At 47.5% G+C, this 24,503-nt stretch overlaps 1 protein-coding gene across 3 annotated transcripts in view; it reads right to left on the bottom strand.

Moving 5' to 3' along the window:
* The window catches only part of sugct (succinyl-CoA:glutarate-CoA transferase), an 81,237-nt gene that overhangs the window by 31,041 nt on the left and 25,693 nt on the right, over positions 1 to 24,503 (bottom strand). Inside the window, exon 13 of one of the 3 annotated variants that reach the window (XM_038276101.1) lies at positions 781 to 907. The exons of 1 other annotated variant lie outside the window; for it this stretch is intronic. In XM_038276101.1, the coding sequence (XP_038132029.1) occupies positions 899 to 907 (9 nt within the window). In that variant the 3' untranslated portion in view covers positions 781 to 898. Of the gene's footprint in view, positions 1 to 780; positions 908 to 19,204; positions 19,749 to 24,503 lie in introns of those variants that run through there. One more of the 3 variants, XM_038276100.1, reaches the window with a different exon arrangement.

Here is a 24,503-nt window from a genome sequence, read left to right as displayed (position 1 = left end):
CTTCCTCTTCATGGTGTTCCAGTTCTCCGTGCCTTTGGACCCATCGCCAGGACCCGGCTGCTTCAGGACGAGGAGGACACGTAGGCCGCAGTAAGACAAGACGGCGAGGAAGAGCAGGGACTTGCCGATGAAGATCCAAGCATTGGCCGTCTCGGACAGGCCATATAAGGGAAGCATAAAGTCCAGCAGGATCAGCAGCCAGTCAAACAGACAGACGCCCAAACGGTACCGAAGAGGTTTCAACCTGCAAACAGGATGAATCAGACAGATCTGGAAGGTAGAATGGTAACCCAGAGAGCTCAGACACAGAACTACACTAACTCCCAACCAGAGAGCATCAGGAGAAACACTGTTGATCTTTCATATCTGACCCAACAAAGGCAGACCAGACCAATGCTAAGAGCTAAAACACATTTAGAGGCTAATCTAGAGGAACTGGCTTAGGTTCTTAGAACCTTGTCTGCAGTTATAAACAAAGATCCTCCGCCCCTCAGTACCGTACCTGATGAAGAGAGTAGGATGGACCACGGCCACGTAGCGCTCCAGACAGATGCAAGTCTGGAAGAGGGGCCGAGAAACCAACATGAGCTGCAGGAACACCTTCATAACCAACACACCGATTACCCAAGGCATCTCCAGCAGGAAGTGGACCATCACGTAGAAAGACGAGCAACTAAAGAGGATCTCTGCGATGGCCAAGTTTAGGGCGAAGAGCTCCGAGACGACGGGACTGCTGGACTCGCTGGCAATCATCCAGACCACGTAGATGTTGGCCGGCAAACCTATCAGCACGTTGGAGGCAAGCACGCCGACTATACCGTGGAAGAAGAAACTGGCATCGAAAGTCAGCGTATAGTTGGGGTGAAGATAATCCATTTCCATCTGGTTTAGGAAGCGGTTATGATTTCTGTAGGAATTAAACCAGAAAGACGTTTCTTTAACTTTTCCTAACACAGGAGACTGTCATAGAAACAGATCAACAAGAAGTTCTTGCCTGAATATTCCACAAAAAGTTAGAAAACTAGACTTTGTTTCCAAGTTTAAAGACGTTTCGCTTCCCATCCAGGAAGCTTTTTCTATTCAAAAATTAATTAAATATCTGAGTTTATTCTCAATCCAGTTTCAGGTGAAGACTCTACCTCCTTGTCTCTCAGAACCTGAAGCTCTCTGATTTTCTGTTAATTTGGTTTTTAACTTTGTGGATTTTAGATGATAATCTTTCAGCAGTCTGGTACCGAACTTTTACATTCCCATCGCTTCTAACAAAGTTTAAAGTCAGCTGCATCAAACAGGCTTTAAAGCAACATTCAAGTTCAGAGTTTTGATCAGAACAAACAAACATAGGAGGATCAATGATGTGGTAAATGTTCAGAGAGCCAGTAAACAGACATAATGCTTTTTAAATTTACTGAAAAATAAACGGTCTTCTGGGGTTTACACACCTCGATCTCAGCCGCGGCGTCACTGCATCTAAACACCCTGTATGCTCCGGTGGTTTTGCATTAAAGAGACTCTCCTGGTTGTAATTTGGGCTTTTCGTTTCTCGGGAAGATCACCGCACGTTCCTTTTAAACCGAACCCACCTGTGGATTTGCATGGCAAGCAGCGGAGCCTAAGTTTACATCTGCTGCATTCAAACAAGCCCAGCGGAGACACGGATAGAGTTTCTGTGGACCCACGGTGTGGCCACATTTGCATTAGATTTCCCTCAAAATGCAATTTGTCAGTGGGCTCTATAAACAAAAGGGAAAAAGTTTCCTCACCCGTCAGCCCGAAGGATAAGTTGGAATCAAAAGATGAAAACCCTGCATCTGTAGTTCTTTATATCACTGAAGGAAAGCCCCAGGTTAGAATCCTGCAGTGGTGTTTGTACGTCGGACCCAATCTGGGTCCTCTGGCGTTTTCCCACAGTCCAAATCCTGAACGTTACGATAACTGTTCACTCTAAATAGTGCTTAGCTGTTCACTACCTACCCCTACAGCCCAATTCACTATGGAGGTCGACGCCAGAGGCACCACGCTCTGATTGGGGAAACTCGGACTACTTCCGGTGGTTCCCAACATGTCCAGTTATTGGATTCAGTTGGTCTTCAACGCAAATCAAAGCTGCTCTAAACTCAGAATCCAAATCCTTCCCTAAAGGCCAAAAACAGAGGAGCCATGTTCTGTCCAGAGGAGAAACCACCTCAGACCGTCTGGTCTTCAGCTGTGGATCAGAAGCGCACACTGCAAACACGATCTAGAAATAAGTAAAAAATTTGAGCAGGTAAATAGGATGATCTGATGTTTGTCCCGTTGGCAAAGTGTCTCCTCTCCTCCTCAATTCAAGAAAGAAAATGCACTTATTTTAAGAAAGAAATGACATAAGCCGGGCATACACTGTACGAGTTTTTGCCCTTTTAGGGCCGATTGTCCTAGCCTGGCTGCCATTCCGAACTTAGTCCCGCCCACAAGGTTTGAGGTTGGGAAGTTCGGTCTGGCATTGCTCAATAGTAGCGCGAGTATGCTCGCACAATATCTGGCGGGCCAATCAAATTGTCAGGGCGGGCTTTATACGATGATGGACAGATGATCAACAGTAACGTAATCAACCACGTCACCAAAGCGCGATGGGTGACAACAACAATGGCTGCCGCTGGAGAGTTGAGGTGTGTATATTCTGCTATTAGGTCTGTTCTAGAAGATATCGACAGCAAATAAATTTTAAAAGAGGAACAGAGAAACGCGATCAAGGCATTCGTTGAACAGAAAGATGTTTTTGGCGTCCTTCCTACAGGATTCGGCAAAAGTTTAATTTATCAGCTGGCTCCCTTGGTCGCCTAACATACGTCACGCACTCCGTTGCTCTTATTGGTTGTAGGTCTATCCAATTGAGTGCAGAGGAATTTTTTTCCTGGTTCGTTCGAAACACGCCCCATAATTACAGCTCTATGGAGCAGCATCAGACTCATTCTGGCTAGAATTGAGTAGGACTACGTCAGGCTACGATTGTCCTGTCGTGGGAGCCTTTTTCGGTCCAGGCAAAGTTTCAGCCTAATGGTGCGTCCTGCGTCGCGCGGTATACAGGCAGTAATGAGGGACGATTAGCTTCTAACGACCACCACCCGATCAGGAATCTTGAGGTCGTAAGACAATGAAACATGTTGGAAAATCCAGTCGGCCATCATGAGGAGGTAGTTGCGAGTCGAAACAAGGGAGTTCTTCTTCTTTTTCTTACAGATTAACGAGTGTGATCAGCGCCATCTCTTGGAGCTGAGTCGGACGTGTGGTTTTTAGACATACAGTGTGAAAAGGTTGATTGCATCAGAGCGTTGGAACGTACAGTGGAAGATCAAACATCGTTAGCCGTGAACTTTTACGGGGCAACAGTGGCATCGAGTCTAGGAGTTTGCCCTGAAGTCGAAGGGTTGACGGTTAAAGCCGCGGCTTTCAGTGTCTTTGGGCAAGACACTTCACCTGCATTGTCTACTGATGGTGGTCAGAGGGCCCGGTGGCGCCAGCGTACGGCAGCCCCGCTTCTGTCAGTGAGCCCCAGGGTAGCCGTGGCTACAATGTAGCTCACCACCATCAGTGTGTGCGTGAATGGGTGAATGACTGAATGCAGTGTGAGGCGCTTTGAAGTCTCCTGACGTGAAAAAGTGCAATATCAGTACAGGTCATTTACCATTTAAACCCCCGTGGTTTCGTCTTACAGTTTGAGCCGTAGTTGAGTATAACTGTTGATGATGCATACAGTGGATACTGGCCTTATTTACATGTCCATGTTTTGTAGCGTAGATGTTTCTGAACAGAAGAGGCCAGAGCAGCATGGCTCGGTGTTCTGCTGTGGAACATCAGTGGTGGAACACGCTTCAGCCACTGAGATGTTTGCCGTGGAAATGGCTGACTATAACCATCAGGAAGAAGGTCAGGAGGTAGAGGTGAGTGAGGACGTAACAGATTCCACCTTCATATGTCCAATCCGGGGACGTCATCATACCCATAAAGGTGGAAATACACCCAACGATCTTGTAGGTGGAGGTCAAACTAAAGTTCTCGTCCCCAAACTCCACCGGGACTTTGACTCCAACCACCTACATGAACTTTGTGCAGACCAGGAACCAAACTTGGTGGGAATAGCGTCTGACAGCGGTGGAAATATGAGACAATGACATGAGACAATATGTGGTTCAAAACAGCCCGAGTTGCGTGAAAGCGGAACACGTCACCCGGAGGGTCCTGGGTCCGACTGCCACCATGACGCAGCAGAAGTTCTGCTGAGGATCAAGGTGCAGCCGGGGGGAAATCAGGGAGCATCGCGCCCTCATTTTTTGCATGACTGCTGCTGTCCATTTAAATCAGGACGATATTACATTACAGAGCAGCGTCACAACTTCTAATGGTTACATCTTTACATACGTCGCCACATCATCAGGAGTCTGGGATCAAAGCGAGGCGACATGCTTCACCAGAACTGATACGATCAGAAGGCCTGGAGAGAAGATCAATGATAAAACGAAGACAGCAGAGAAGAAGAGCTGTTCCCCCTCACCCCCCTTACCCTTGGAGGTGAGGAAGACTCCGCAGCATCATCAGGGATGAATTCCCTCCAAGCAGGACGCTCTGTTTAGTTTCCACAGCCTGAGTGTATTTAAGTTTGCCTGAAGTGGAAACTTTGGCGTGTGGAACGTGTGTGTTTTGGACCGGAGAGCCGCCCATACGGAGGGAAGCTTTTTTGGAAACACAACACAGATGTGGTGGTGTGTGGTTATGTTTTCCTTACCTTGTGGGGACCATTTCCCTGGAATACGCCACAGTTTGGGGACCGGTCACTGGTTTGGGGTTATGTGCTGGTAAAGGTTAGGCTGAGGGTCAGGCTCTGGTTAGGCCATAGAAATGAATAGAAGTCAAAGGAGACGGATCGTGTGTCTGTGTTGGTTTGGTTGTTTTAAAGGAAAAGTTCAGTCATACTCAGAAAACAAACTTCTGAAAGTACTTTAAATATAAAATTATTACATATCGTTCAATAAATGATAAGTGTTTATAATTAAGAAGTTAAATTAAGTTAAATTAACTAGCAGACTTTTTGTTTTTAAACGGTAATAAATTAATCATAGAAAGGTGACTCTTGAGGCGCTGAAGCTGGAGGACAGTGGGACTTTAAACCCCAATGAAGCCATGAGCTTGACCTCGGACTGTAACCTCTGCAGACGTCCTCTCCAAGATGGCCGACAGGTTTCCCATTAGAATAAAAGTCCAAAGCCTGTTTCTGCTCCAACACACCAACCTTGGTTGATTGGCTGATGTTTGCAGCCGTGGACCAATGGAAGCGCTGAGCGGTTTGCTGTGCAGACGTGTTCCAGCGCGTTTATAAACACCACGCTCAGCCTTCAATTAGTCTGCTTGATGCTAAAGCGGATCTCTCCTAATTATGCGCTCCGAGCCGGAGGCTCTCTGCGGCTCGCTAAAGTAAATCTGATTACCCTGTTGTTTCCCGGCCGTAATGAGAGCTGGAATTAAAAGGTGCTGTCCGTTTAATGAGCCTCAGTGGTGACTCTGCGTTATTCCCGCTCTCTCTCTCTCTGCTTTCTCAAACATTTCGGTATTTTAGCTCGTTAGCTGCAGCCTGATACAGACTTACATAAAAACACGTTTTTGCTTCTAAAAACATCCCAAAATAACCCAGAATACCAGCGACCCCCCCCCACCCCACACACAGCCTTTGTTGAGCCGTTCCTGTTCCTGATGATCATCCGTCTGTTTATCCGCCATTCTCTCCGAGTGTCACCGTTTAATTGGACCCCCCCCTCCTCCTCCGTTCCCCATGGGAAAGTATGCAGACACATTTTGATTTGATTATGGCTCACAAACCAAACTATGCCTCCATGCATTCCGGCTCCGACAAACACAACCATGGGGGGGGGGGTAGGATTCCAGATCCTGATCCCAAAGCGTCCCACAGCTTCCAGCTCAGTACAGGTCCAGTCAGGTCAGCACGGGTCATTCTTCACTTCCCAAGACGACCGGGCGATCTAGGACCAATCAGAAACAGGACGCCCTCTGCAGGCGACCACGCGTCACTGCAACCATCCGCAACGACTTAAAACGGAAGAGAAACGGAGCTGCAGGGCAGACGAGTCGGATCTGCCGCCTAAGAGCTGCATGGTTTACTTCTCAATAAGAAGGAGCTTTAAAGAGACGCATTAATGTGGTTCATTCTGTAAACTCAGATCCAGCGTCGGCTGGTGGAAAACCAATCAATCGTATAAAGTTATTACACCGGTATATTATATGAATACCAACAACAAAAAACATTATAAAAACAAAACATAACTTCATGTACATGTTTACTTTTTGTCCATAACTCTTGTCCTTCTGAGGCTGTGAAGGTAAATCAGTGTTTCGGTCCAATATTGGGTCAAAAACCTAAAGAAAAATCTACCAGTTTAATAACTGAGAAGATATTAGTCAGCTTTATATTTTTTAGAAACTATTTTCTGAGAATGTGTTTATTTAGGAGCAACTATGCAAATGAACAAACATCTAGAAAAGTGGACTATATTCTATAGTTTTCCATGTGAATCTCTGACTGTTCATTCTTCTTTGCCTTTTCTACAAAGTGCTTTAAATCAGTCCTAGCTGCCTTCATCCAGGCTGGATCAGATCCTGACCTTTGAAAAAGGAGGCAGGATAAAGCTTTAGCCTAGCTACATGCAGTTAGCCTAGCTACATGCAGTTAGCCTAGCTTCATGCAGTTAGCTCACTGCATGCAGTTAGCCTGGCTGCATGCAGTTAGCCTAGCTACATGCAGTTAGCCTAGCTTCATGCAGTTAGCTCACTGCATGCAGTTAGCCTGGCTGCATGCAGTTAGCCTAGCTGCATGCAGTTAGCCTAGCTGCATGCAGTTAGCCTAGCTACATGCAGTTAGCCTAGCTTCATGCAGTTAGCTCACTGCATGCAGTTAGCCTAGCTACATGCAGTTACCCTAGCTTCATGCAGTTAGCTCACTGCATAGTGTTAGCCTGACATGCAGTTACCCTAGCTTCATGCAGTTAGCTCACTGCATAGTGTTAGCCTGGCTGCATGCAGTTAGCCTAGCTGCATGCAGTTAGCCTCGCTGCATGCAGTTGGCCTAGCTACATGCAATTAGCCTAGCTGCATGCAGTTAGCCTAGCTACATGCAGTTAGCCTAGCTACATGCAGTTAGCCTAGCTACATGCAGTTGGCCTAGCTGCATGCAGTTGGCCTAGCTACATGCAATTAGCCTAGCTGCATGCAGTTAGCCTAGCTACATGCAGTTAGCCTAGCTGCATGCAGTTAGCCTAGCTACATGCAGTTAGCCTAGCTACATGCAATTAGCCAAGCTGCATGCAGTTGGCCTAGCTACATGCAATTAGCCTAGCTGCATGCAGTTGGCCTAGCTACATGCAGTTAGCCTAGCTGCATGCAGTTAGCCTAGCCTTGGAGCTAAACCAGGTCCTGGAAAAGGATGTTTCTTGCGCCATTTTTCTCTCTCTCTCCAATGAGTCTCCAACGCCCCCGGCTCGACCTGTCAATCACCTGCAGAACGTCTGCGCCAGATTCTTTCTCAGGTTTATTTATAACATGTTACAGTTTAACTAAAGTATCTGTTTTACTCTGACTACTTTCCATTATCATCAGTAATGAGGAACGAACGCTGCTCAGGCAGAACAGAGCTGATTACTGAGCAATAATGATGAACTGATCTCTCTTTGCAAAGATAAAAATAAAGAACCGACTGGGTGAAATCCATCGATCTGTTTATTTAACTGGAGTGAATGGTTGAATACTTTTTCCCACTAAACCACGCAGCTTAGCTCTTCTATATTCCTCGCTACTGCGAGTCAATGGGTAAACATTTATGCTTCACTCGTCATTTAAGATTAAATATTTATTTTGCACATCTAAAAATATATATTCATATATTTTTAATATTTTACATTTTTATTTAAAATAAAGTTAACAAAATATATAATTAAAAGCTTCATCTGGTTAAAAAACCTCAAAAGTTTCAGAGAGCATCTCCACATCCGTAAACCAAATAATTAGCTCAGCGCAGGTGGACGTCCCTGTCCTGTTAGGTCCATCCTCTCCATGTTGATGCTGATCATCACTCTGCTCCATGTTCAAAGCTTGGGACACCATGTTGATTTGTTTAATAAATTACTAATAAAATAAATGTTTTACACGTAAAAAAGATGTTAGAACTTTTGCCAACGAAGGTGGAAATAATCCGGTCAGACGACAACAATCTGAGAAGTCTTAGTCGGACGCAGTGGAAACAGATTTAAGAAGCGAGAGCGAAACCAGAAAGGAAGGAGAGGAGGATCAGAGAGAGAGGAGAAAAGGAGCAAAGAGCAGGAAACGGAGGAGGAAAACAGGAAGGCTCTCCCTCTCTCTGAGCACAAATAAAAGAGGGAATCACGTGCAGGAGGCTCCTGGTATCCCAGCCCGTCTGTGTCCTCAGAAAACCTCCCGGCAGCCATGGGAATCTGGGAGACGTTTGGGCAGCAGGACAAACATCTGCTGGACGCTCTCAGCGAGGAGGAACCTGCAAAGAAGCCGTCCAACGAACAACAGCGGCTCCACGCTGAAGGATGGACATCCTCTGCTCTGACAGGCGCCGCTTCTCAGAGGCGGAGGTTTAACTGGCAGCGGCTCAGAGGAAAACCACCTCAGCAGACGGAGGAACCATCCCTGACCAATCAGGTGGAACCGCAACCTCAGTGAGCCTGGGAACCGTAGAACTGTTAGAAGAACCATGGATGACTACCCATGATGCTCTGCTCTCAGACAACAAGCTGACATCAGGCCTTAACCAAGCAGAGTGCAGCACCGAGCCGCAGGCGGAAACATTTTCCTTTTTAGATCGTACTGACATCTAGAATCTAAAATCTAGAATCTGACATGTAGAATCTGACATCTACAATCATGCAGAGGAATCAGTTACGCCTCTGCTGCAAACCTGAGGTTTCTCCTTCATTTCTGGCCACGCCCACAACCAGGAAGCTGCACCAGGAAAAAGCACCGAAATGTCCGATGATAAAAATTAGTTTTTCAGAATTTCATTTTTTATTTTCATTTATGAGAAATAACAATTAAATGAGGATTTTAGTTTTTCAAAGCATTATTTCATGGTTTGGCCTTTCTAGCATGCATATATTTCCTACTGGAAGCACTGGTTTCCAGGGTTTTAGACTTAGATTTATTTAGTCATTCTTTACACACAAGTGTAAACAAAAAGAAATTTCATTCAGAACAGATCTATAAACAATCACTTTTTTTTAAAATAAAAAATAAAAAAATACATAAAAAAATAAATAAAAAAAACAATCATTTTTTAAAAATATTTTTTTAAATAAATAAATAAAAATAAATAAATTAAATATATATTTTTTTTATATTTTTTATATAAAATAAATAAATAAGTAAATTAAATAAATAAATAAAAATATATAAATAAATAAAAATACATAAATAAAAATAAATAAATAAATAAAATAAATAAATAAAAAATAAATCTTTTTTTAAATATTTTTAAATAAAATGAATAAATAAATAAATAAATAAAAATAAATAAATAAATAAAAATGAATACATTTAAAAAAAAATCTTTTTTTTATATTTTTTATATAAAATAAATAAATAAAAATAAATAAATCTTTTTTTATATTTTTTAAATAAAATAAATAAATATATAAATAAATAAAAAAAATAAATAAAAAAAAAACAATCTCCTTTTTTAAAGTGCAGCATTGACAAGGCAAGCAGCAACGGGAAAAAACCCCCAAAAACATTGATATTAAGCCACTAGATCTAGATCTAGATCTAGAACTAGTTCTGGAGCATTAGGGGCCTGTTTCCTGGGCTTCCTCCATCAGTGGTTGTTGAGCTGCTGCTGCTGCCTCCAGCTCCTGCAGCGCTCGCTTCTCCTGGCTCAGGGGAGGAAGAGGACGACGATGATGACGCTGTGGGGGTGGTAGCCCCCCTGGGTTGAAGAGGCTGATGTGGTTGAAGCAGCAGTGGAGCCATCGGCAGGTTTAGCAGCGACAGACGATGCTGGAGAAGGTGGGGAAGCCGTAGTGGGGGGCGGGAGGAGCCAGCTGGGGATGTTTAAGCATTTGGCAGGAAGCATCTAGAGTGCTGTCCTCATTTTCACCTGCAGGAGGCAGCGCTTCCCCTCTAGATGCCTGGAAACAGCCTCAGAACAGCCTCCATTCACGCTGAGCTCCAGTACAGATTCTCCATTTTTTTTTTCCAACTAGCGGATGTTGGAGAGCAGGATAGATGGAGGCGGAGCTCTGTGGGGATTTCTATTTAGCTTCTCAGTTAGCCCCGCCCTCTGCAGCCTCACTTCTCCGTCCGTTATTTCCCGCTGTTGTCTGTCCGTCCGTAGCTCTCCGCAGCTTTTTAAACCGTCTAAAATGTCGGTATTTGAATCATTTTGCAGGCGCTGGAGATCATAGATGCAGGTTTGATCTCTAGTTTGAATCGTTTTAAGCAGAATGTTTTGTGAAATAGTCGAGAGGAGCTGCTGCTGGCCGCTGCCTTGGAGCGTCGCCATGGTAACCATTTTATGTGGTGGGAGCTCCATTCTGACCTCATCTTAAAGCCTCAAACATGAAACGAGTTAAAAACTTTTGGTTCTGTTCTGATTTTTTTTTTATTTTGTTAAATGAAAAAAAACACACACATATATGTGTATATATATATATATATATATATATATATATATAAAGCTAAGGCACCAGAGGAAAGGATAAGAATGTTTCCAAAGGAGCAGATAGAAATCTTTCTTTTAAAATAAACAGATCAGCCCAGTCTGCAGATCAGATACGTACTGGTCTCCTCCCAGCGTTACCAGGTGGACGCTCTGTGTCATGGCATCCCAGAACGACCTCTGACCTCCAGCCGGGTGACGGCATAATCGCAGGGAGAGGCAGCGCGCCCCGGACCGTGTCGGCTCCGTTCATTATCCCGTCCCACGTTAGACGGTCCTCCTGGGGGAGGGACCGCAGGATGATGAACCGACGAGAGGAACGCCGCAGATGATCCGGCCCGGAAGGCGGAACCAAAACAACCGGCTTCAAACTGGAACCAGAAAACTGAATCATTTGTTTTCTGGGAGCCATAAATCCGAGCGGGACGTCGTCCTTCCTGGAAAGCAGAGTGGAGAGAAGGGAGACCTCCAGGTATTTCCAGGAAGCTACGTCTCTCAGCGTCCTCGGAGCTGAAACCATTCTTCTTCCAGAGTGACAGCAGCGTCCCCAGCAGAACCGGAGAACATCTGGGAAACTTTGAACTGGACTGGATCCCAGCAGACTGGGAATCTGGTTCTACTGGAGGACGGTCAGCAGCGAAGATCTGAGGAGGATTTTCCTGGAAAACATCTAGAGATGCTGTCTGATTGGGTCTGAGGATTCTCTGGCTTCTCCAGGACAGAAGGCGTGGCCAGGTTACCATGCCAACGGAGCTGTCAGGACATCTCAGGGAGGATCGGTTCATCCAAGCATCAACAAACCGACTGACATCACAGACTGTTTATCAAATCCCTTTAACTCAGGACACTATCTGCCCGAACGCCACGTCAACAAACACCATGTGACCAGCTCTCAGGGCGTCAGGCGGGCGCCGCGTCCTACAGCAGCAGATCCACACCTGCAGCACACAGCTCTGTCTCCCTGTCCGCCTTCATCCGTACGCGTAAAAATGTGAACATTCAGCTCCTGGAAGGAGATTTTCCTGATCTGAAGCTCAGCTGCAGCTTTTTCTGCAGGTCAGCTGCAAACATGACAGGAAGGAGAGACGATCTGTCTGCTCGGGAATATATTCCCACCTCCAGAAGTAAAGAAAAACTGTCTGCAGCGTTTTTATAAAACCAAACCCAAATAATAGATAAACCTACATAAGGTGACACGTTTAGAAAAAACTCTACTGCAAAAAAATGAAATCCAAATTTGAGGAGCTAAGTGAGACACTGTCAATGAAACAAGACAATTTACATTTAAAATAGGAAAAAAATTGCATTGTGTATATACACTCACCGGCCACTTTATTAGGTACCCCATGCTAGTAACGGGTTGGACCCCCTTTTGCCTTCAGAACTGCCTCAATTCTTGGTGGCATAGATTCAACAAGGTGCTGGAAGCATTCCTCAGGGGGTTTGGTCCATATTGACATGATGGCATCACACAGTTGCCGCAGATTTGTCGGCTGCACATCCATGATGCGAATCTCCCGTTCCACCACATCCCAAAGATGCTCTATTGGATTGAGATCTGGTGACTGTGGAGGCCATTTGAGTACAGTGAACTCATTGTCATGTTCAAGAAACCAGTCTGAGATGATTCCAGCTTTATGACATGGCGCATTATCCTGCTGAAAGTAGCCATCAGAAGTTGGGTACATTGTGGTCATAAAGGGATGGACATGGTCAGCAACAATACTCAGGTAGGCTGTGGCGTTGCAACGATGCTCAATTGGTACCAAGGGGCCCAAAGAGTGCCAAGAAAATATTCCCCACACCATGACACCACCACCACCAGCCTGAACCGTTGATACAAGGCAGGATGGATCCATGCTTTCATGTTGTAGACGCCAAATTCTGACCCTACCATCCGAATGTCGCAGCAGAAATCGAGACTCATCAGACCAGGCAACGTTTTTCCAATCTTCCATTGTCCAATTTCCATGAGCTTGTGCAAATTGTAGCCTCAGTTTCCTGTTCTTAGCTGAAAGGAGTGGCACCCGGTGTGGTCTTCTGCTGCTGTAGCCCATCTGCCTCAAAGTTCCACGTACTGTGCGTTCAGAGATGCTCTTCTGCCCACCTTGGTTGTAACGGGTGGTTATTTGAGTCACTGTTGCCCTTCTATCAGCTCCAACCAGTCTGGCCATTCTCCTCTGACCTCTGGCATCAACAAGGCATTTCCGCCCACAGAACTGCCGCTCACTGGATGTTTTTTTCTTTTTCGGACCATTCTCTGTAAACCCTAGAGATGGTTGAGCGTGAAAATCCCAGTAGATCAGCAGTTTCTGAAATACTCAGACCAGTCCTTCTGTCACCAACAATCATGCCACGTTCAAAGTCACTCAAATCACCTTTCTTCCCCATACTGATGCTCGCTTTGAACTGCAGGAGATTGTCTTGACCATGTCTACATGCCTAAATGCACTGAGTTGCCGCCATGTGATTGGCTGCTTAGAAATTAAGTGTTAACGAGCAGTTGGACGGGTGTACCTAATAAAGTGGCCAGTGAGTGTATACACACACACTATATATAATAAAATTAGCTTATTTTAAAAGTAAAATCCATTGGTAGATCTTCTTAATTAGCTTCTCAAATTAAGGCTAAAACACTTAATTTAAGACATTTTCACTTATTTCTAGATCGTTTTTGCAGTGAAGAGATTAAGACACAAATAATATAGCAAATAATAGCAAAGGTTATTTTTTTTCTCCTGTGATGTTTGGTAACGTTTTCTTTTTCAGCTCATCAACAAACATGTAATAACCTGGCAATAACCTGGTAATAACATGATAATAACCTGGTAATAACCAGCCATAACCTGGTACTAACATGGTAATAACCTGGTAATAACCAGCAATAACCTGGTACTAACATGGTAATAACCTGGTAATAACCAGCAATAACCTGTACTAACATGGTAATAACCTGGTAATAACCAGCAATAACCTGTACTAACATGGTAATAACCTGGTAATAACCAGCAATACCCCGTACTAACATGGTAATAACCTGGTAATAACATGGTAATAACCTGGTAATAACATGCAATAACCTGGTACTAACATGGTAATAACCTGTTAATAACCAGCAATAACCTGTACTAACATGGTAATAACCTGGTAATAACCAGCAATAACCTGGCAATAACATAGCAGGTCACACTATAGTCATTGGTAACAAGAAAAAGTTTTAACTAAAATATAACAGACCAGAGCAACAGAAACATCAAGGGAAACACGCACAAGGAGCCAGGGAGAGACGAGGTGAGAGGACAACGGCGAAGACAGGACCAGCAACAACAAGGAACCAACCAGGAGTGAGAGCAGAGGGAGAGCATAGATAGCTGACAGAGACAAAGGGAGGGCTAACGAGCTGACGAGGAGCAGGTGTGAGAGGAGACAACGAGGGAGCCAAGGGGAAAGGAAAACATACACAAGAGGGGAACATGAGAACTAACATTAATCTAGAAATTACAACAAAATAGGAATTAAACCAATAAAAACTAGAAAACATGGAGCAAAGTAAAGCATAACAGAACCAAAACCATGACAGTTAACGGCCCCCACCCACCTACAGCTTAAAACGTCAACTGTAACTTCTCAACAGGTTAATAAATCATTAAATAACAGTGAAGTGAGTGAAGTTATCGGTGTCAAACGTTTGTGCCGCTATCATTTTAAAGGTATAACACTAATGTTTCTAGAGGTCAAAGGTCAACAACCCCCCTTCAAGTCAGATGAAATGTGTGTCAATTAACTGGACTTCATTTGTTTTGCTTTTGCTTTGAAGATATTAATGAAAAGGTAAAGGTCAAAGGTCAAACACACACATACTTTTATGAAATCAGACAAAATTGGTGTGAAACGTTTGTGCAGTCCAGTTATAACCTGAGATGGATGGATTTCACTCTTTATTTTGATCTTTGCACATAGAGAACCCTCTCTTTGGGCTGCCACCTTATCGTGGTGGAGAGGTTTGAGTGTCCCAATGATCCTGGGAGCTATGCTGTCTGGGGCTTTATGCCCCTGGTAGGGTCACCCAAGGCAGACAGGTCCTAGGTGAGGAACCAGACAAAGCACGGCCCAAAGACCCCTATGATGAGCAAAATACTTGGATTCAGCGTTCCCTCGCCCGGATGCGGGTCACCGGGGCCCCACTCTGGAGCCAGGCCTGGGGGGGGGGGGGGGCACGATGGCGAGCGCCTGGTGGCCGGGCTTTTACCCATGGGGCCCGGCCGGGCTCAGCCCGAAGAGGAAACATGGGTCCCCCCTTACATGGGCCCACCACCCGTGAGAGGGGCCATAGGGGTCGGGTGCAATGTGTGTTGGGTGGCGGCTGGGGGAGGGGACCCTGGCGGTCCGATCCTCGGCTGCAGAAGCTGGCTCTTGGGACGTGGAATGTCACCTCGCTGGTGGGGAAAGAGCCGGAGCTAGTGTGTGAGGCTGAGAGGTTCCGGCTAGAAATAGTCGGTCTCACCTCAACGCATGGTTCTGGTTCTGGAACCAGTCTCCTTGAGAGGGGCTGGACATACTTCCACTCTGGAGTTGCCCACGGTGAGAGGCGCCGGGCAGGAGTGGGCATACTTGTTGCCCCCCATCTCGGTGCCTGTACGTTGGGATTTACCCCGGTGAACGAGAGGGTAGCCTCCCTCCTCCGCCTACGGGTGGGGGGACGGGTTCTGACTGTTGTCTGTGCTTACGGGCCGAACAACAGTTCAGATTACCCACCCTTCTTGGAGTCCTTAGAGGGGGTACTGGAGGGTGCCCCTCCTGGGGATTCCCTTGTTCTGCTGGGAGACTTCAACGCTCACGTGGGCAATGACAGTGAGACCTGGAGGGGCGTGGTTGGGAGGAATGGCCGCCCTGATCTGAACTCGAGTGGTGTTCTGTTGTTGGACTTCTGTGCTCGTCATGGATTGTCCATAACGAACACCATGTTCAAGCATAAGGGTGTCCATATGTGCACATGGCAACAGGACACCCTAGGCCGCAGTTCGATGATCGACTTTGTCATCGTTTCATCGGACTTGCGGCCGTATGTCTTGGACACTCGGGTGAAGAGAGGTGCTGAGCTTTCCACTGACCACTACCTGGTGGTGAGTTGGCTCCGGTGGTGGGGGAGGATGCCGGTCAGACCTGGCAGACCCAAACGTGTTGTGAGGGTCTGCTGGGAACATCTGGCGGAGTCCCCTGTTAGGCGGAGCTTTAACTCCCATCTCCGGCAGAACTTCGAACACATCCCGGGGGAGGTGGGGGACATTGAGTCCGAGTGGACCATGTTCCGTTCCTCCATTGTCGAGGCAGCTTATCGGAGCTGCGGCCGCAAGGTTGTCGGTGCCTGTCGTGGCGGCAACCCTCGAACCCGTTGGTGGACACCTCCGGTGAGGGATGCTGTCAGGCTGAAGAAGGAGGCCTATTGGGCCTTTTTTGCCTGTGGGACTCCGGAATCAGCTGATGGGTACCGGCGGGCGAAGCGGCATGCGGCTCGGATGGTTGCTGAGGCAAAAACTCGGGTGTGGGAGGAGTTTGGAGAGGCCATGGAGAAAGACTTCCGTACGGCTCCGAAGCGATTCTGGTCCGCCATCCGGCGTCTCAGGAGGGGGAAGCAATGCAGCACCAACACTGTTTATAGTGGGGATGGTGTGCTGCTGACCTCGACTCTGGACGTTGTGGGTCGGTGGGCGGAATACTTCGAAGACCTCCTCAATCCCACCAACATGTCTTCCATTGAGGAAGCTGGGCCTGGGGACTCTGGACTGGGCTCTCCAATCTCTGTGGGCGAGGTCGCCGAGGTGGTTAAAAAGCTCCTCGGTGGCAGGGCCCCGGGGTTGGATGAGATCCGCCCGGAGTTCCTCAAGGTCCTGGATGTTGTAGGGTTGTGTTGGCTGACACGACTCTTCAACATTGCATGGACATCGGGGGCAGTCCCCCTGGATTGGCAGACTGGGGTGGTGGTCCCCCTGTTCAAAAAGGGGGACCGGAGAGTGTGCTCCAATTACAGGGGAGTCACACTCTTAAGCCTCCCCGGCAAGGTCTATTCGGGGGTGCTGGAGAGGAGGGTCCGTCGGATAGTCGAACCTCGGATTCAGGAAGAGCAGTGTGGTTTCCGTCCTGGTCGTGGAACGCTGGACCAGCTCTACACCCTCAGCAGGGTCCTGGAGGGTGCATGGGAGTTCGCCCAACCAGTCTACATGTGCTTTGTGGACTTGGAGAAGGCGTTCGACCGTGTCCCTCGGGGGGCCCTGTGGGGGGTTCTCCGGGAATACGGGGTGCCGGGCCCTTTGATACGGGCTGTCAGGTCCCTGTATGACCGGTGTCAGAGTCTGGTCCGCATTGCCGGCAGTAAGTCGGGCTAATTTCCGGTAAGAGTTGGACTCCGCCAGGGCTGCCCTTTGTCACCGATTCTGTTCATTACCTTCATGGACAGAATTTCTAGGCGCAGCCAAGGTGTTGAGGGGATCAGTTTTGGTGGCCTTAGGATTGTGTCTCTGCTTTTTGCAGAGGATGTGGTCCTATTGGCTTCATCAGGTCGTGATCTGCAGCTCTCGCTGGATCGGTTCGCAGCCGAGTGTGAGCGGCCGGGATGGGGATCAGTGCCTCCAAATCCGAGGCCATGGTCTTGAGCCGGAAAAGGGTAGAGTGCCTTCTCCGGGTCAGGGGGGGTGTCCTGCCCCAAGTGGAGGAGTTTAAGTATCTTGGGATCTTGTTCACGAATGAGGGACGAAGGGAGCGGGAGATCGACAGGCGGATTGGTGCAGCGTCTGCCGTGAAGCGGGCGCTGTACCGGTCCGTCGTGGTGAAGAGAGAGCTGAGTCAAAAAGCGAAGCTCTCGATTTACCGGTCGATCTACGTTCCTACCCTCATCTATGGTCATGAACTTTGGGTCATGACCGAAAGAACGAGATCGCGGATACAAGCGGCCGAAATGGGTTTCCTCCGTAGGGTGGCTGGGCTCTCCCTTAGAGATAGGGTGAGAAGCTCGGTCATCCGGGAGGGACTCGGAGTAGAGCCGCTGCTCCTCCACATCGAGAGGAGCCAGTTGAGGTGGCTTGGGCATCTGTTTAGGATGCCTCCTGGACGCCTCCCTGGTGAGGTGTTCCGGGCACGTCCCACCAGGGGGAGGCCCCGGGGAAGACCCAGGACACGCTGGAGAGACTATGTTTCTCGGCTGGCCTGGGAACGCCTTGGGGTTCCTCCTGAAGAGCTGGAAGAAGTGGCTGGGGAGAGGGAAGTCTGGGCCTCCCTTCTTAAGCTGCTGCCCCCGCGACCCGACCCCGGATAAGCGGAGGAAGATGGATGGATGGATGGACATAGAGAACGGTTCATGGATCCTGCCTGGTAATCAGTCCTGTTCTGCCTGAGCAGCGTCCGTTCCTCGTCACTCACAATAATGGAAATTAATCAGAGTCCAAACAAACTAAAGACACTTTGATTAAACTGTAACAAACCTTGAGAAAGGATCCAGCTTGTTAATGTAATAAGTATGTCTTCTCTGCAAATACTCCCCCCTCAGGCATTAAGTAGAATAGATCAATATGTGAAAAAAGACAAATGTTAATTTTCCAACCACAGCTCAGTCTAAACCCGCCTGTAACGCATCCGTCATCAGCAGGTGGGTAGGATGTGAAACTCCGACATCCTGTCAGCCTATCATCCACCTACCAGCGTTTTTCTGTTCCCACTGTAATCCAATCAGAGTAAAGAAAGCCTCTGGTTCCACAGTCATTATTAATATTTTAATGATGTAAAACTACATGTATGAACATTTTATGTTTGATGCAAAGTCACCTATAAGGCCGCCTTAAAAGGACGGTCTTTAAAGTTACAGCTAGCAGGTCTTCTTCTATCGCGTTCCAAACATTTAGCATAACGTTTTATACGGAATGATTAACTCTAATTTACTGTTTTTTAATGCTCTGTTAATTATAATCATATTTAATGAATATTAAGGCCTTAATTCAGAAAGTAATAATTTGATGACTTTTAATGGTCTTTAATGACCTGCGGGAATTCTGTTCTACCATCCTCTGCTGCTCCTCCATGCAGCGCCGCTAAATGGGCCCATTTAGGAGATTTATATTTATAAACTGAACCGTATAAATTTAATTCTGCCTCCTAGTCGCTTTTAAACAGTATAAAACATGCAGGTCTGGACTCTGGATCCATTCTGGCATCAGCTGCCAGGTAAATACCAGCGAGGCTGGGAAGGAGAACGAACAGCAGCACCCTCTAGTGGACGATGGGAGCATTACAGCAAGGAAATTACATCCAGTTACTGGTTAATCATCATCATCAGCTGTGTGTTTAGTTTTAGAAAACTTCAAATCAGCTGCTAACAAAGAGCTGAACATGGCTAACAATAAAAAACACAATAGAAGAATATAATAAAGCATAAAGATATGAAGTTAGGCAATAATAAAAATGTGTTTAAGCTACATGAACAAGGTTGAGTCCTGCCAGCATTAACAGCAGCCAATAAAAGCAGCGGAGACGCCTGTAATAAACATTTCATTTCTCATTAAGTCAATCATTTGTTTACGGAACGAATCCGTCCGACACGAGGAGCTGGAGATGGTCTGAAGGTTCTGGACTCAGGAGAAGCTCCTTCAGCAGCAGCCTGACAGAAAGGAGACGCTCCCCACGGAGAAAACAGATGTTTCAGAGGTAATCTGAGTAATGTGGGGTCAGAGGTCAGAGCAGGGACATCTGGAAGCAATCATCTGCAGCTTCTTCTCCAACCAGAGTTCCTCCTCCTGGATGGGACGTGTCATGTTTGTTCAACAAATCCACAAGATCCTCAGCAGAACGTCTGCTGCCTCTGTAAACACCAGCAGCTCCACAGACACAACAGCAGTCAGGTTTCCCCCTTGGAGACGCCTTCAGGGCCGAACATGGCGTCCATCTGAGCGTCCATCAGGGAGGGGGCAGAGTTCACGCTGATATGATTCAGGAACACATGTGAGGAAATGTTGGTGTCGTCATCCAGGAGGAGCGTTTGGTTCTGAAAGACGGCAGAACCGGGTCGGTGGTCACAGCTACATCTGACCGGACCTGGTCTGAACGCATCATCTGAGTTAAACATCTAAGAGCGGAAAAGCTGGCCTCTGATTGGACAACCAATCACTGATCTGAACACAGTGAGGCGGGACGACTGCCCCACTGGTGACCTGGAAGGACCGGCCTCTCATTTAAAGCCTGAGTCGCCTCGAGTCCGTTCCTCCTAACGCATCCATCCATCCATCGTCCATCCATCATCCATCCATCCATCCATCCATCCATCGTCCATCCATCGTCCATCCATCGTCCATCCATCCATCCATCCATCGTCCATCCATCGTCCATCCATCGTCCATCCATCCATCCATCCATCGTCCATCCATCGTCCATCCATCCATCCATCCATCGTCCATCCATCCATCCATCCATCGTCCATCCATCGTCCATCCATCCATCCATCCATCGTCCATCCATCATCCATCCATCCATCCATCCATCGTCCATCCATCGTCCATCCATCGTCCATCCATCCATCCATCCATCGTCCATCCATCGTCCATCCATCCATCCATCCATCCATCGTCCATCCATCCATCCATCCATCGTCCATCCATCCATCCATCCATCCATTGTCCATCCATCATCCATCCATCGTCCATCCATCCATCCATCCATCCATTGTCCATCCATCATCCATCCATCCATCCATCCATCCATCGTCCATCCATCATCCATCCATCGTCCATCCATCCATCCATCGTCCATCCATCATCCATCCATCCATCCATCCATCCATCGTCCATCCATCATCCATCCATCGTCCATCCATCCATCCATCCATCGTCCATCCATCATCCATCCATCCATCCATCCATCCATCGTCCATCCATCATCCATCCATCGTCCATCCATCCATCCATCCATCGTCCATCCATCATCCATCCATCCATCGTCCATCCATCCATCCACCCATCGTCCATCCATCATCCATCCATCGTCCATCCATCATCCATCCATCGTCCATCCATCCATCCATCCATCGTCCATCCATCATCCATCCATCCATCGTCCATCCATCCATCCACCCATCGTCCATCCATCATCCATCCATCATCCATCATCCATCCATCCATCCATCGTCCATCCATCATCCATCCATCCATCGTCCATCCATCCATCCATCGTCCATCCATCATCCATCCATCGTCCATCCATCATCCATCCATCCATCTATCCATCGTCCATCCATCATCCATCCATCCATCCATCCATCCATCGTCCATCCATCCATCCATCCATCCATCCATCGTCCATCCATCGTCCATCCATCAATCCATCCATCCATCGTCCATCCATCCATCCATCCATCGTCCATCCATCCATCCATCCATCCATCATCCATCCATCCATCCATCCATCGTCCATCCATCGTCCATCCATCCATCCATCCATCCATCCATCGTCCATCCATCGTCCATCCATCCATCCATCGTCCATCCATCATCCATCCATCCATCCATCCATCCATCCATCCATCGTCCATCCATCCATCCATCCATCGTCCATCCATCCATCCATCCATCCATCATCCATCCATCGTCCATCATCCATCCATCCATCCATCGTCCATCCATCCATCCATCCATCATCCATCCATCCATCCATCCATCATCCATCCATCATCCATCCATCATCCATCCATCATCCATCCATCATCCATCCATCCATCCATCATCCATCCATCATCCATCAATCCATCATCCATCATCCATCCATCCATCATCCATCATCCATCAATCCATCCATCCATCCATCCATCCATCATCCATCCATCCATCCATCATCCATCATCCATCCATCCATCATCCATCATCCATCAATCCATCCATCCATCCATCCATCCATCCATCATCCATCCATCATCCATCCATCATCCATCCATCATCCATCCATCCATCCATCATCCATCCATCATCCATCCATCCATCCATCATCCATCCATCATCCATCAATCCATCATCCATCATCCATCCATCCATCATCCATCCATCATCCATCAATCCATCATCCATCCATCATCCATCCATCCATCCATCATCCATCCATCATCCATCAATCCATCATCCATCATCCATCCATCCTCACCCATCATCCTTTCCAATCCATCCATCCCCAATCCACCCATCATCCTTTTCCTTTCATCCATCCATCATCCACCCTTCCATCCCCCATCCACCCATCATCCACCACCCAAATCCATCATCCATCCATCATCCATCAACCCAAATCATCCATCATCCATCCATCCATCATCCTAAATCCACAATCCATCCACCCACCCACCCCTTTCCATCATCCATCCTTTAAAACCCAAATCCACCCAAACCCTTTTCCATCCATCACCACCCATCACCCCCATCATCCATCCATCATCATCCTTCCCATCCATCATCCACCATCCATCATCCATCCATCCATCCATCCACCCATCCCTTTCCATCCATCCATCCATTCACCCCATCTCCACCCATCCATCCCACCCAAACCACCCCACTCCATCCATCCTTTCCACCACATCCATCGCCCAATCCATCCATAATTAAAATCCACCCAAAAGGGTCCATCCATCCTTTCCATCCCCCTCGCCCATCCATCATCCCCCAAATCGTCCATCCATCCATCCTTTTCCATCCTTTGCCCATCCATAAACCACCACCCAACCCTTTCCCTTTTTTCCCTTTCCATCGCCCAAATCCATCATCCATCCCATCGCCCCATCCATCCTTTCCACCCATCCACCCGCCCACCCAATAAACCCAACCCAAACCTTTCCATCCATCCATCGTCCATCCATCCATCCATCTCCACCCCATCCGTCCATCCCCCAAATCCATCTTTCCATCCATCGTCCATCCATCCATCCACCCAATCCACCCATCGCCCCCATCTCCACCCATCCATCCACCCAATCCATCCATCCATCGTCCACCCACATCCATTTTGTCCATCCATGTCCACCCCTTTGCCCAAAATTAAATCGTCCCCCAAATCCACCCAAATCCTCCATCCACCGCCCAATACCATCACCCCCATCCATCCACCCCAATCGTCCACCATCATCCATCCTTTCCTTCCATCCATCGTCCATCCCCATCACCCTTTCCCCCATGCCCACCCCTCACCCATCCATCGTCCTTCCACCCAAATCCTCCATCCATCCATCGTCCATCCCATCATCCATCCACCCCATCCATCCAACTCCATCCATCCCCAATCCATGTCCATCCACCCAAATTCCACCCATGGGCCACCCAATTCCACCCAAATCCACCCCATCCATCCACCCAATCCACCCATCGTCCTTTCCCTTCACCCAAAACCATCGCCCCATCCACCCAAATCCATCCTTTCCTTTCGCCCAAAGCCAAATTTAACCCTCCATCCATCCCTCCATCGTCCCCTTCATCCATCCATCGTCCTTTCCCAATCCATCCATCCTGTCCACCCCATCCATCCATCGACCATCCATCCTTTCCATCGCCCAATCCATCATTTTTCCCCAAATCCATCGTCCTCCTACCCTTCCAGCCATCCTTTCCCTGGGGCCTTCCTTCCTTCCACCCCTTTGTCCACCCATCCGCCCAAACCATCCCACCCCATCGTCCCTTTTCCAGCCACCCAAAATCCTTTACCCAACGTAAACCACTAATAAACCTCGCCGCCACTACCACTAATTCCTATCCTCCTCCCATCTTCCTCCTGCCCTTTCCTCCAAATCCTTTCCATCCTTTGCCATACCATCCTTTCCTTCCACTATCCACCAAATTTTAATCCCCCCTTTTACCCCCTCATGAATCCTAACTTTATAATAATAATATAATAATCCTCCATCCATATAATGATAATAACCCACCTTTCCTTTTAATAATCCATTTTCCCATAAACCCCACATCCACCCATCCATCACACCCAAATCCTCCATCCTTTCCATACCCAATCCATCCACCCATTCATCCATCGCCCTTTTTCCCTTTCCATCCAGCCCACCCCATCCATCCATCTTCCACCCAAACCCAAACCATCTTTCCATCCATCCATCCATCCATCGTCCATCCATCCATAAATCCATCCATCCATCCATCATCCATCCATCCTCATCCATTACCCATCCATCATCCACCCATCCTTTCCAAAACCATCCATCCTTTAAACCCCATAATCCATCCATCGTCCATCCATCCATCCATAAACCACCCACCCTCCATCATCCACCCACCCATCCACCCAAATCCATCATCCATCCACCCAAATTCCATCCATCATCCACCCAAACACCCAAATTCCCACCCCATCCATCCAACATCCACCATCCATCACCCAACCCATCGTCCATCCATCCATCCATCCATCTTTCCATCCATCCATCCATCATCCACCCATCCATCCCTCCTCCATCACCCACCATCCATCCATCCATCCATCCATCACCATCCATCCAAAAACCCCCATCCACCCCTCCTTTCATCCATCCATCATCCACCCAACTATCCACCCATCCTTCCTCATCCATCCTTTCCAACTCCTTTCCAAATCCATCCCCCAAACATCCATCATCGTCCATTCCATCCACCCATCATCCATCCTTTAATTCCACCCAAACCCTTTCCATATCCATCCTCCTCCACCCAACATCCACCCCATCCATCCATCACCCAAATCCATGTCCTTTCCATCCTTTTCATCCTTTCCATCCTTTGCC

This window comes from Cyprinodon tularosa, unplaced genomic scaffold (genome assembly GCF_016077235.1).
Source record: "Cyprinodon tularosa strain WSP-4 unplaced genomic scaffold, ASM1607723v1 ctg996, whole genome shotgun sequence".
Classification (NCBI taxonomy): domain Eukaryota; kingdom Metazoa; phylum Chordata; class Actinopteri; order Cyprinodontiformes; family Cyprinodontidae; genus Cyprinodon; species Cyprinodon tularosa.
This window is presented reverse-complemented; position numbering and strand designations above follow the sequence as displayed.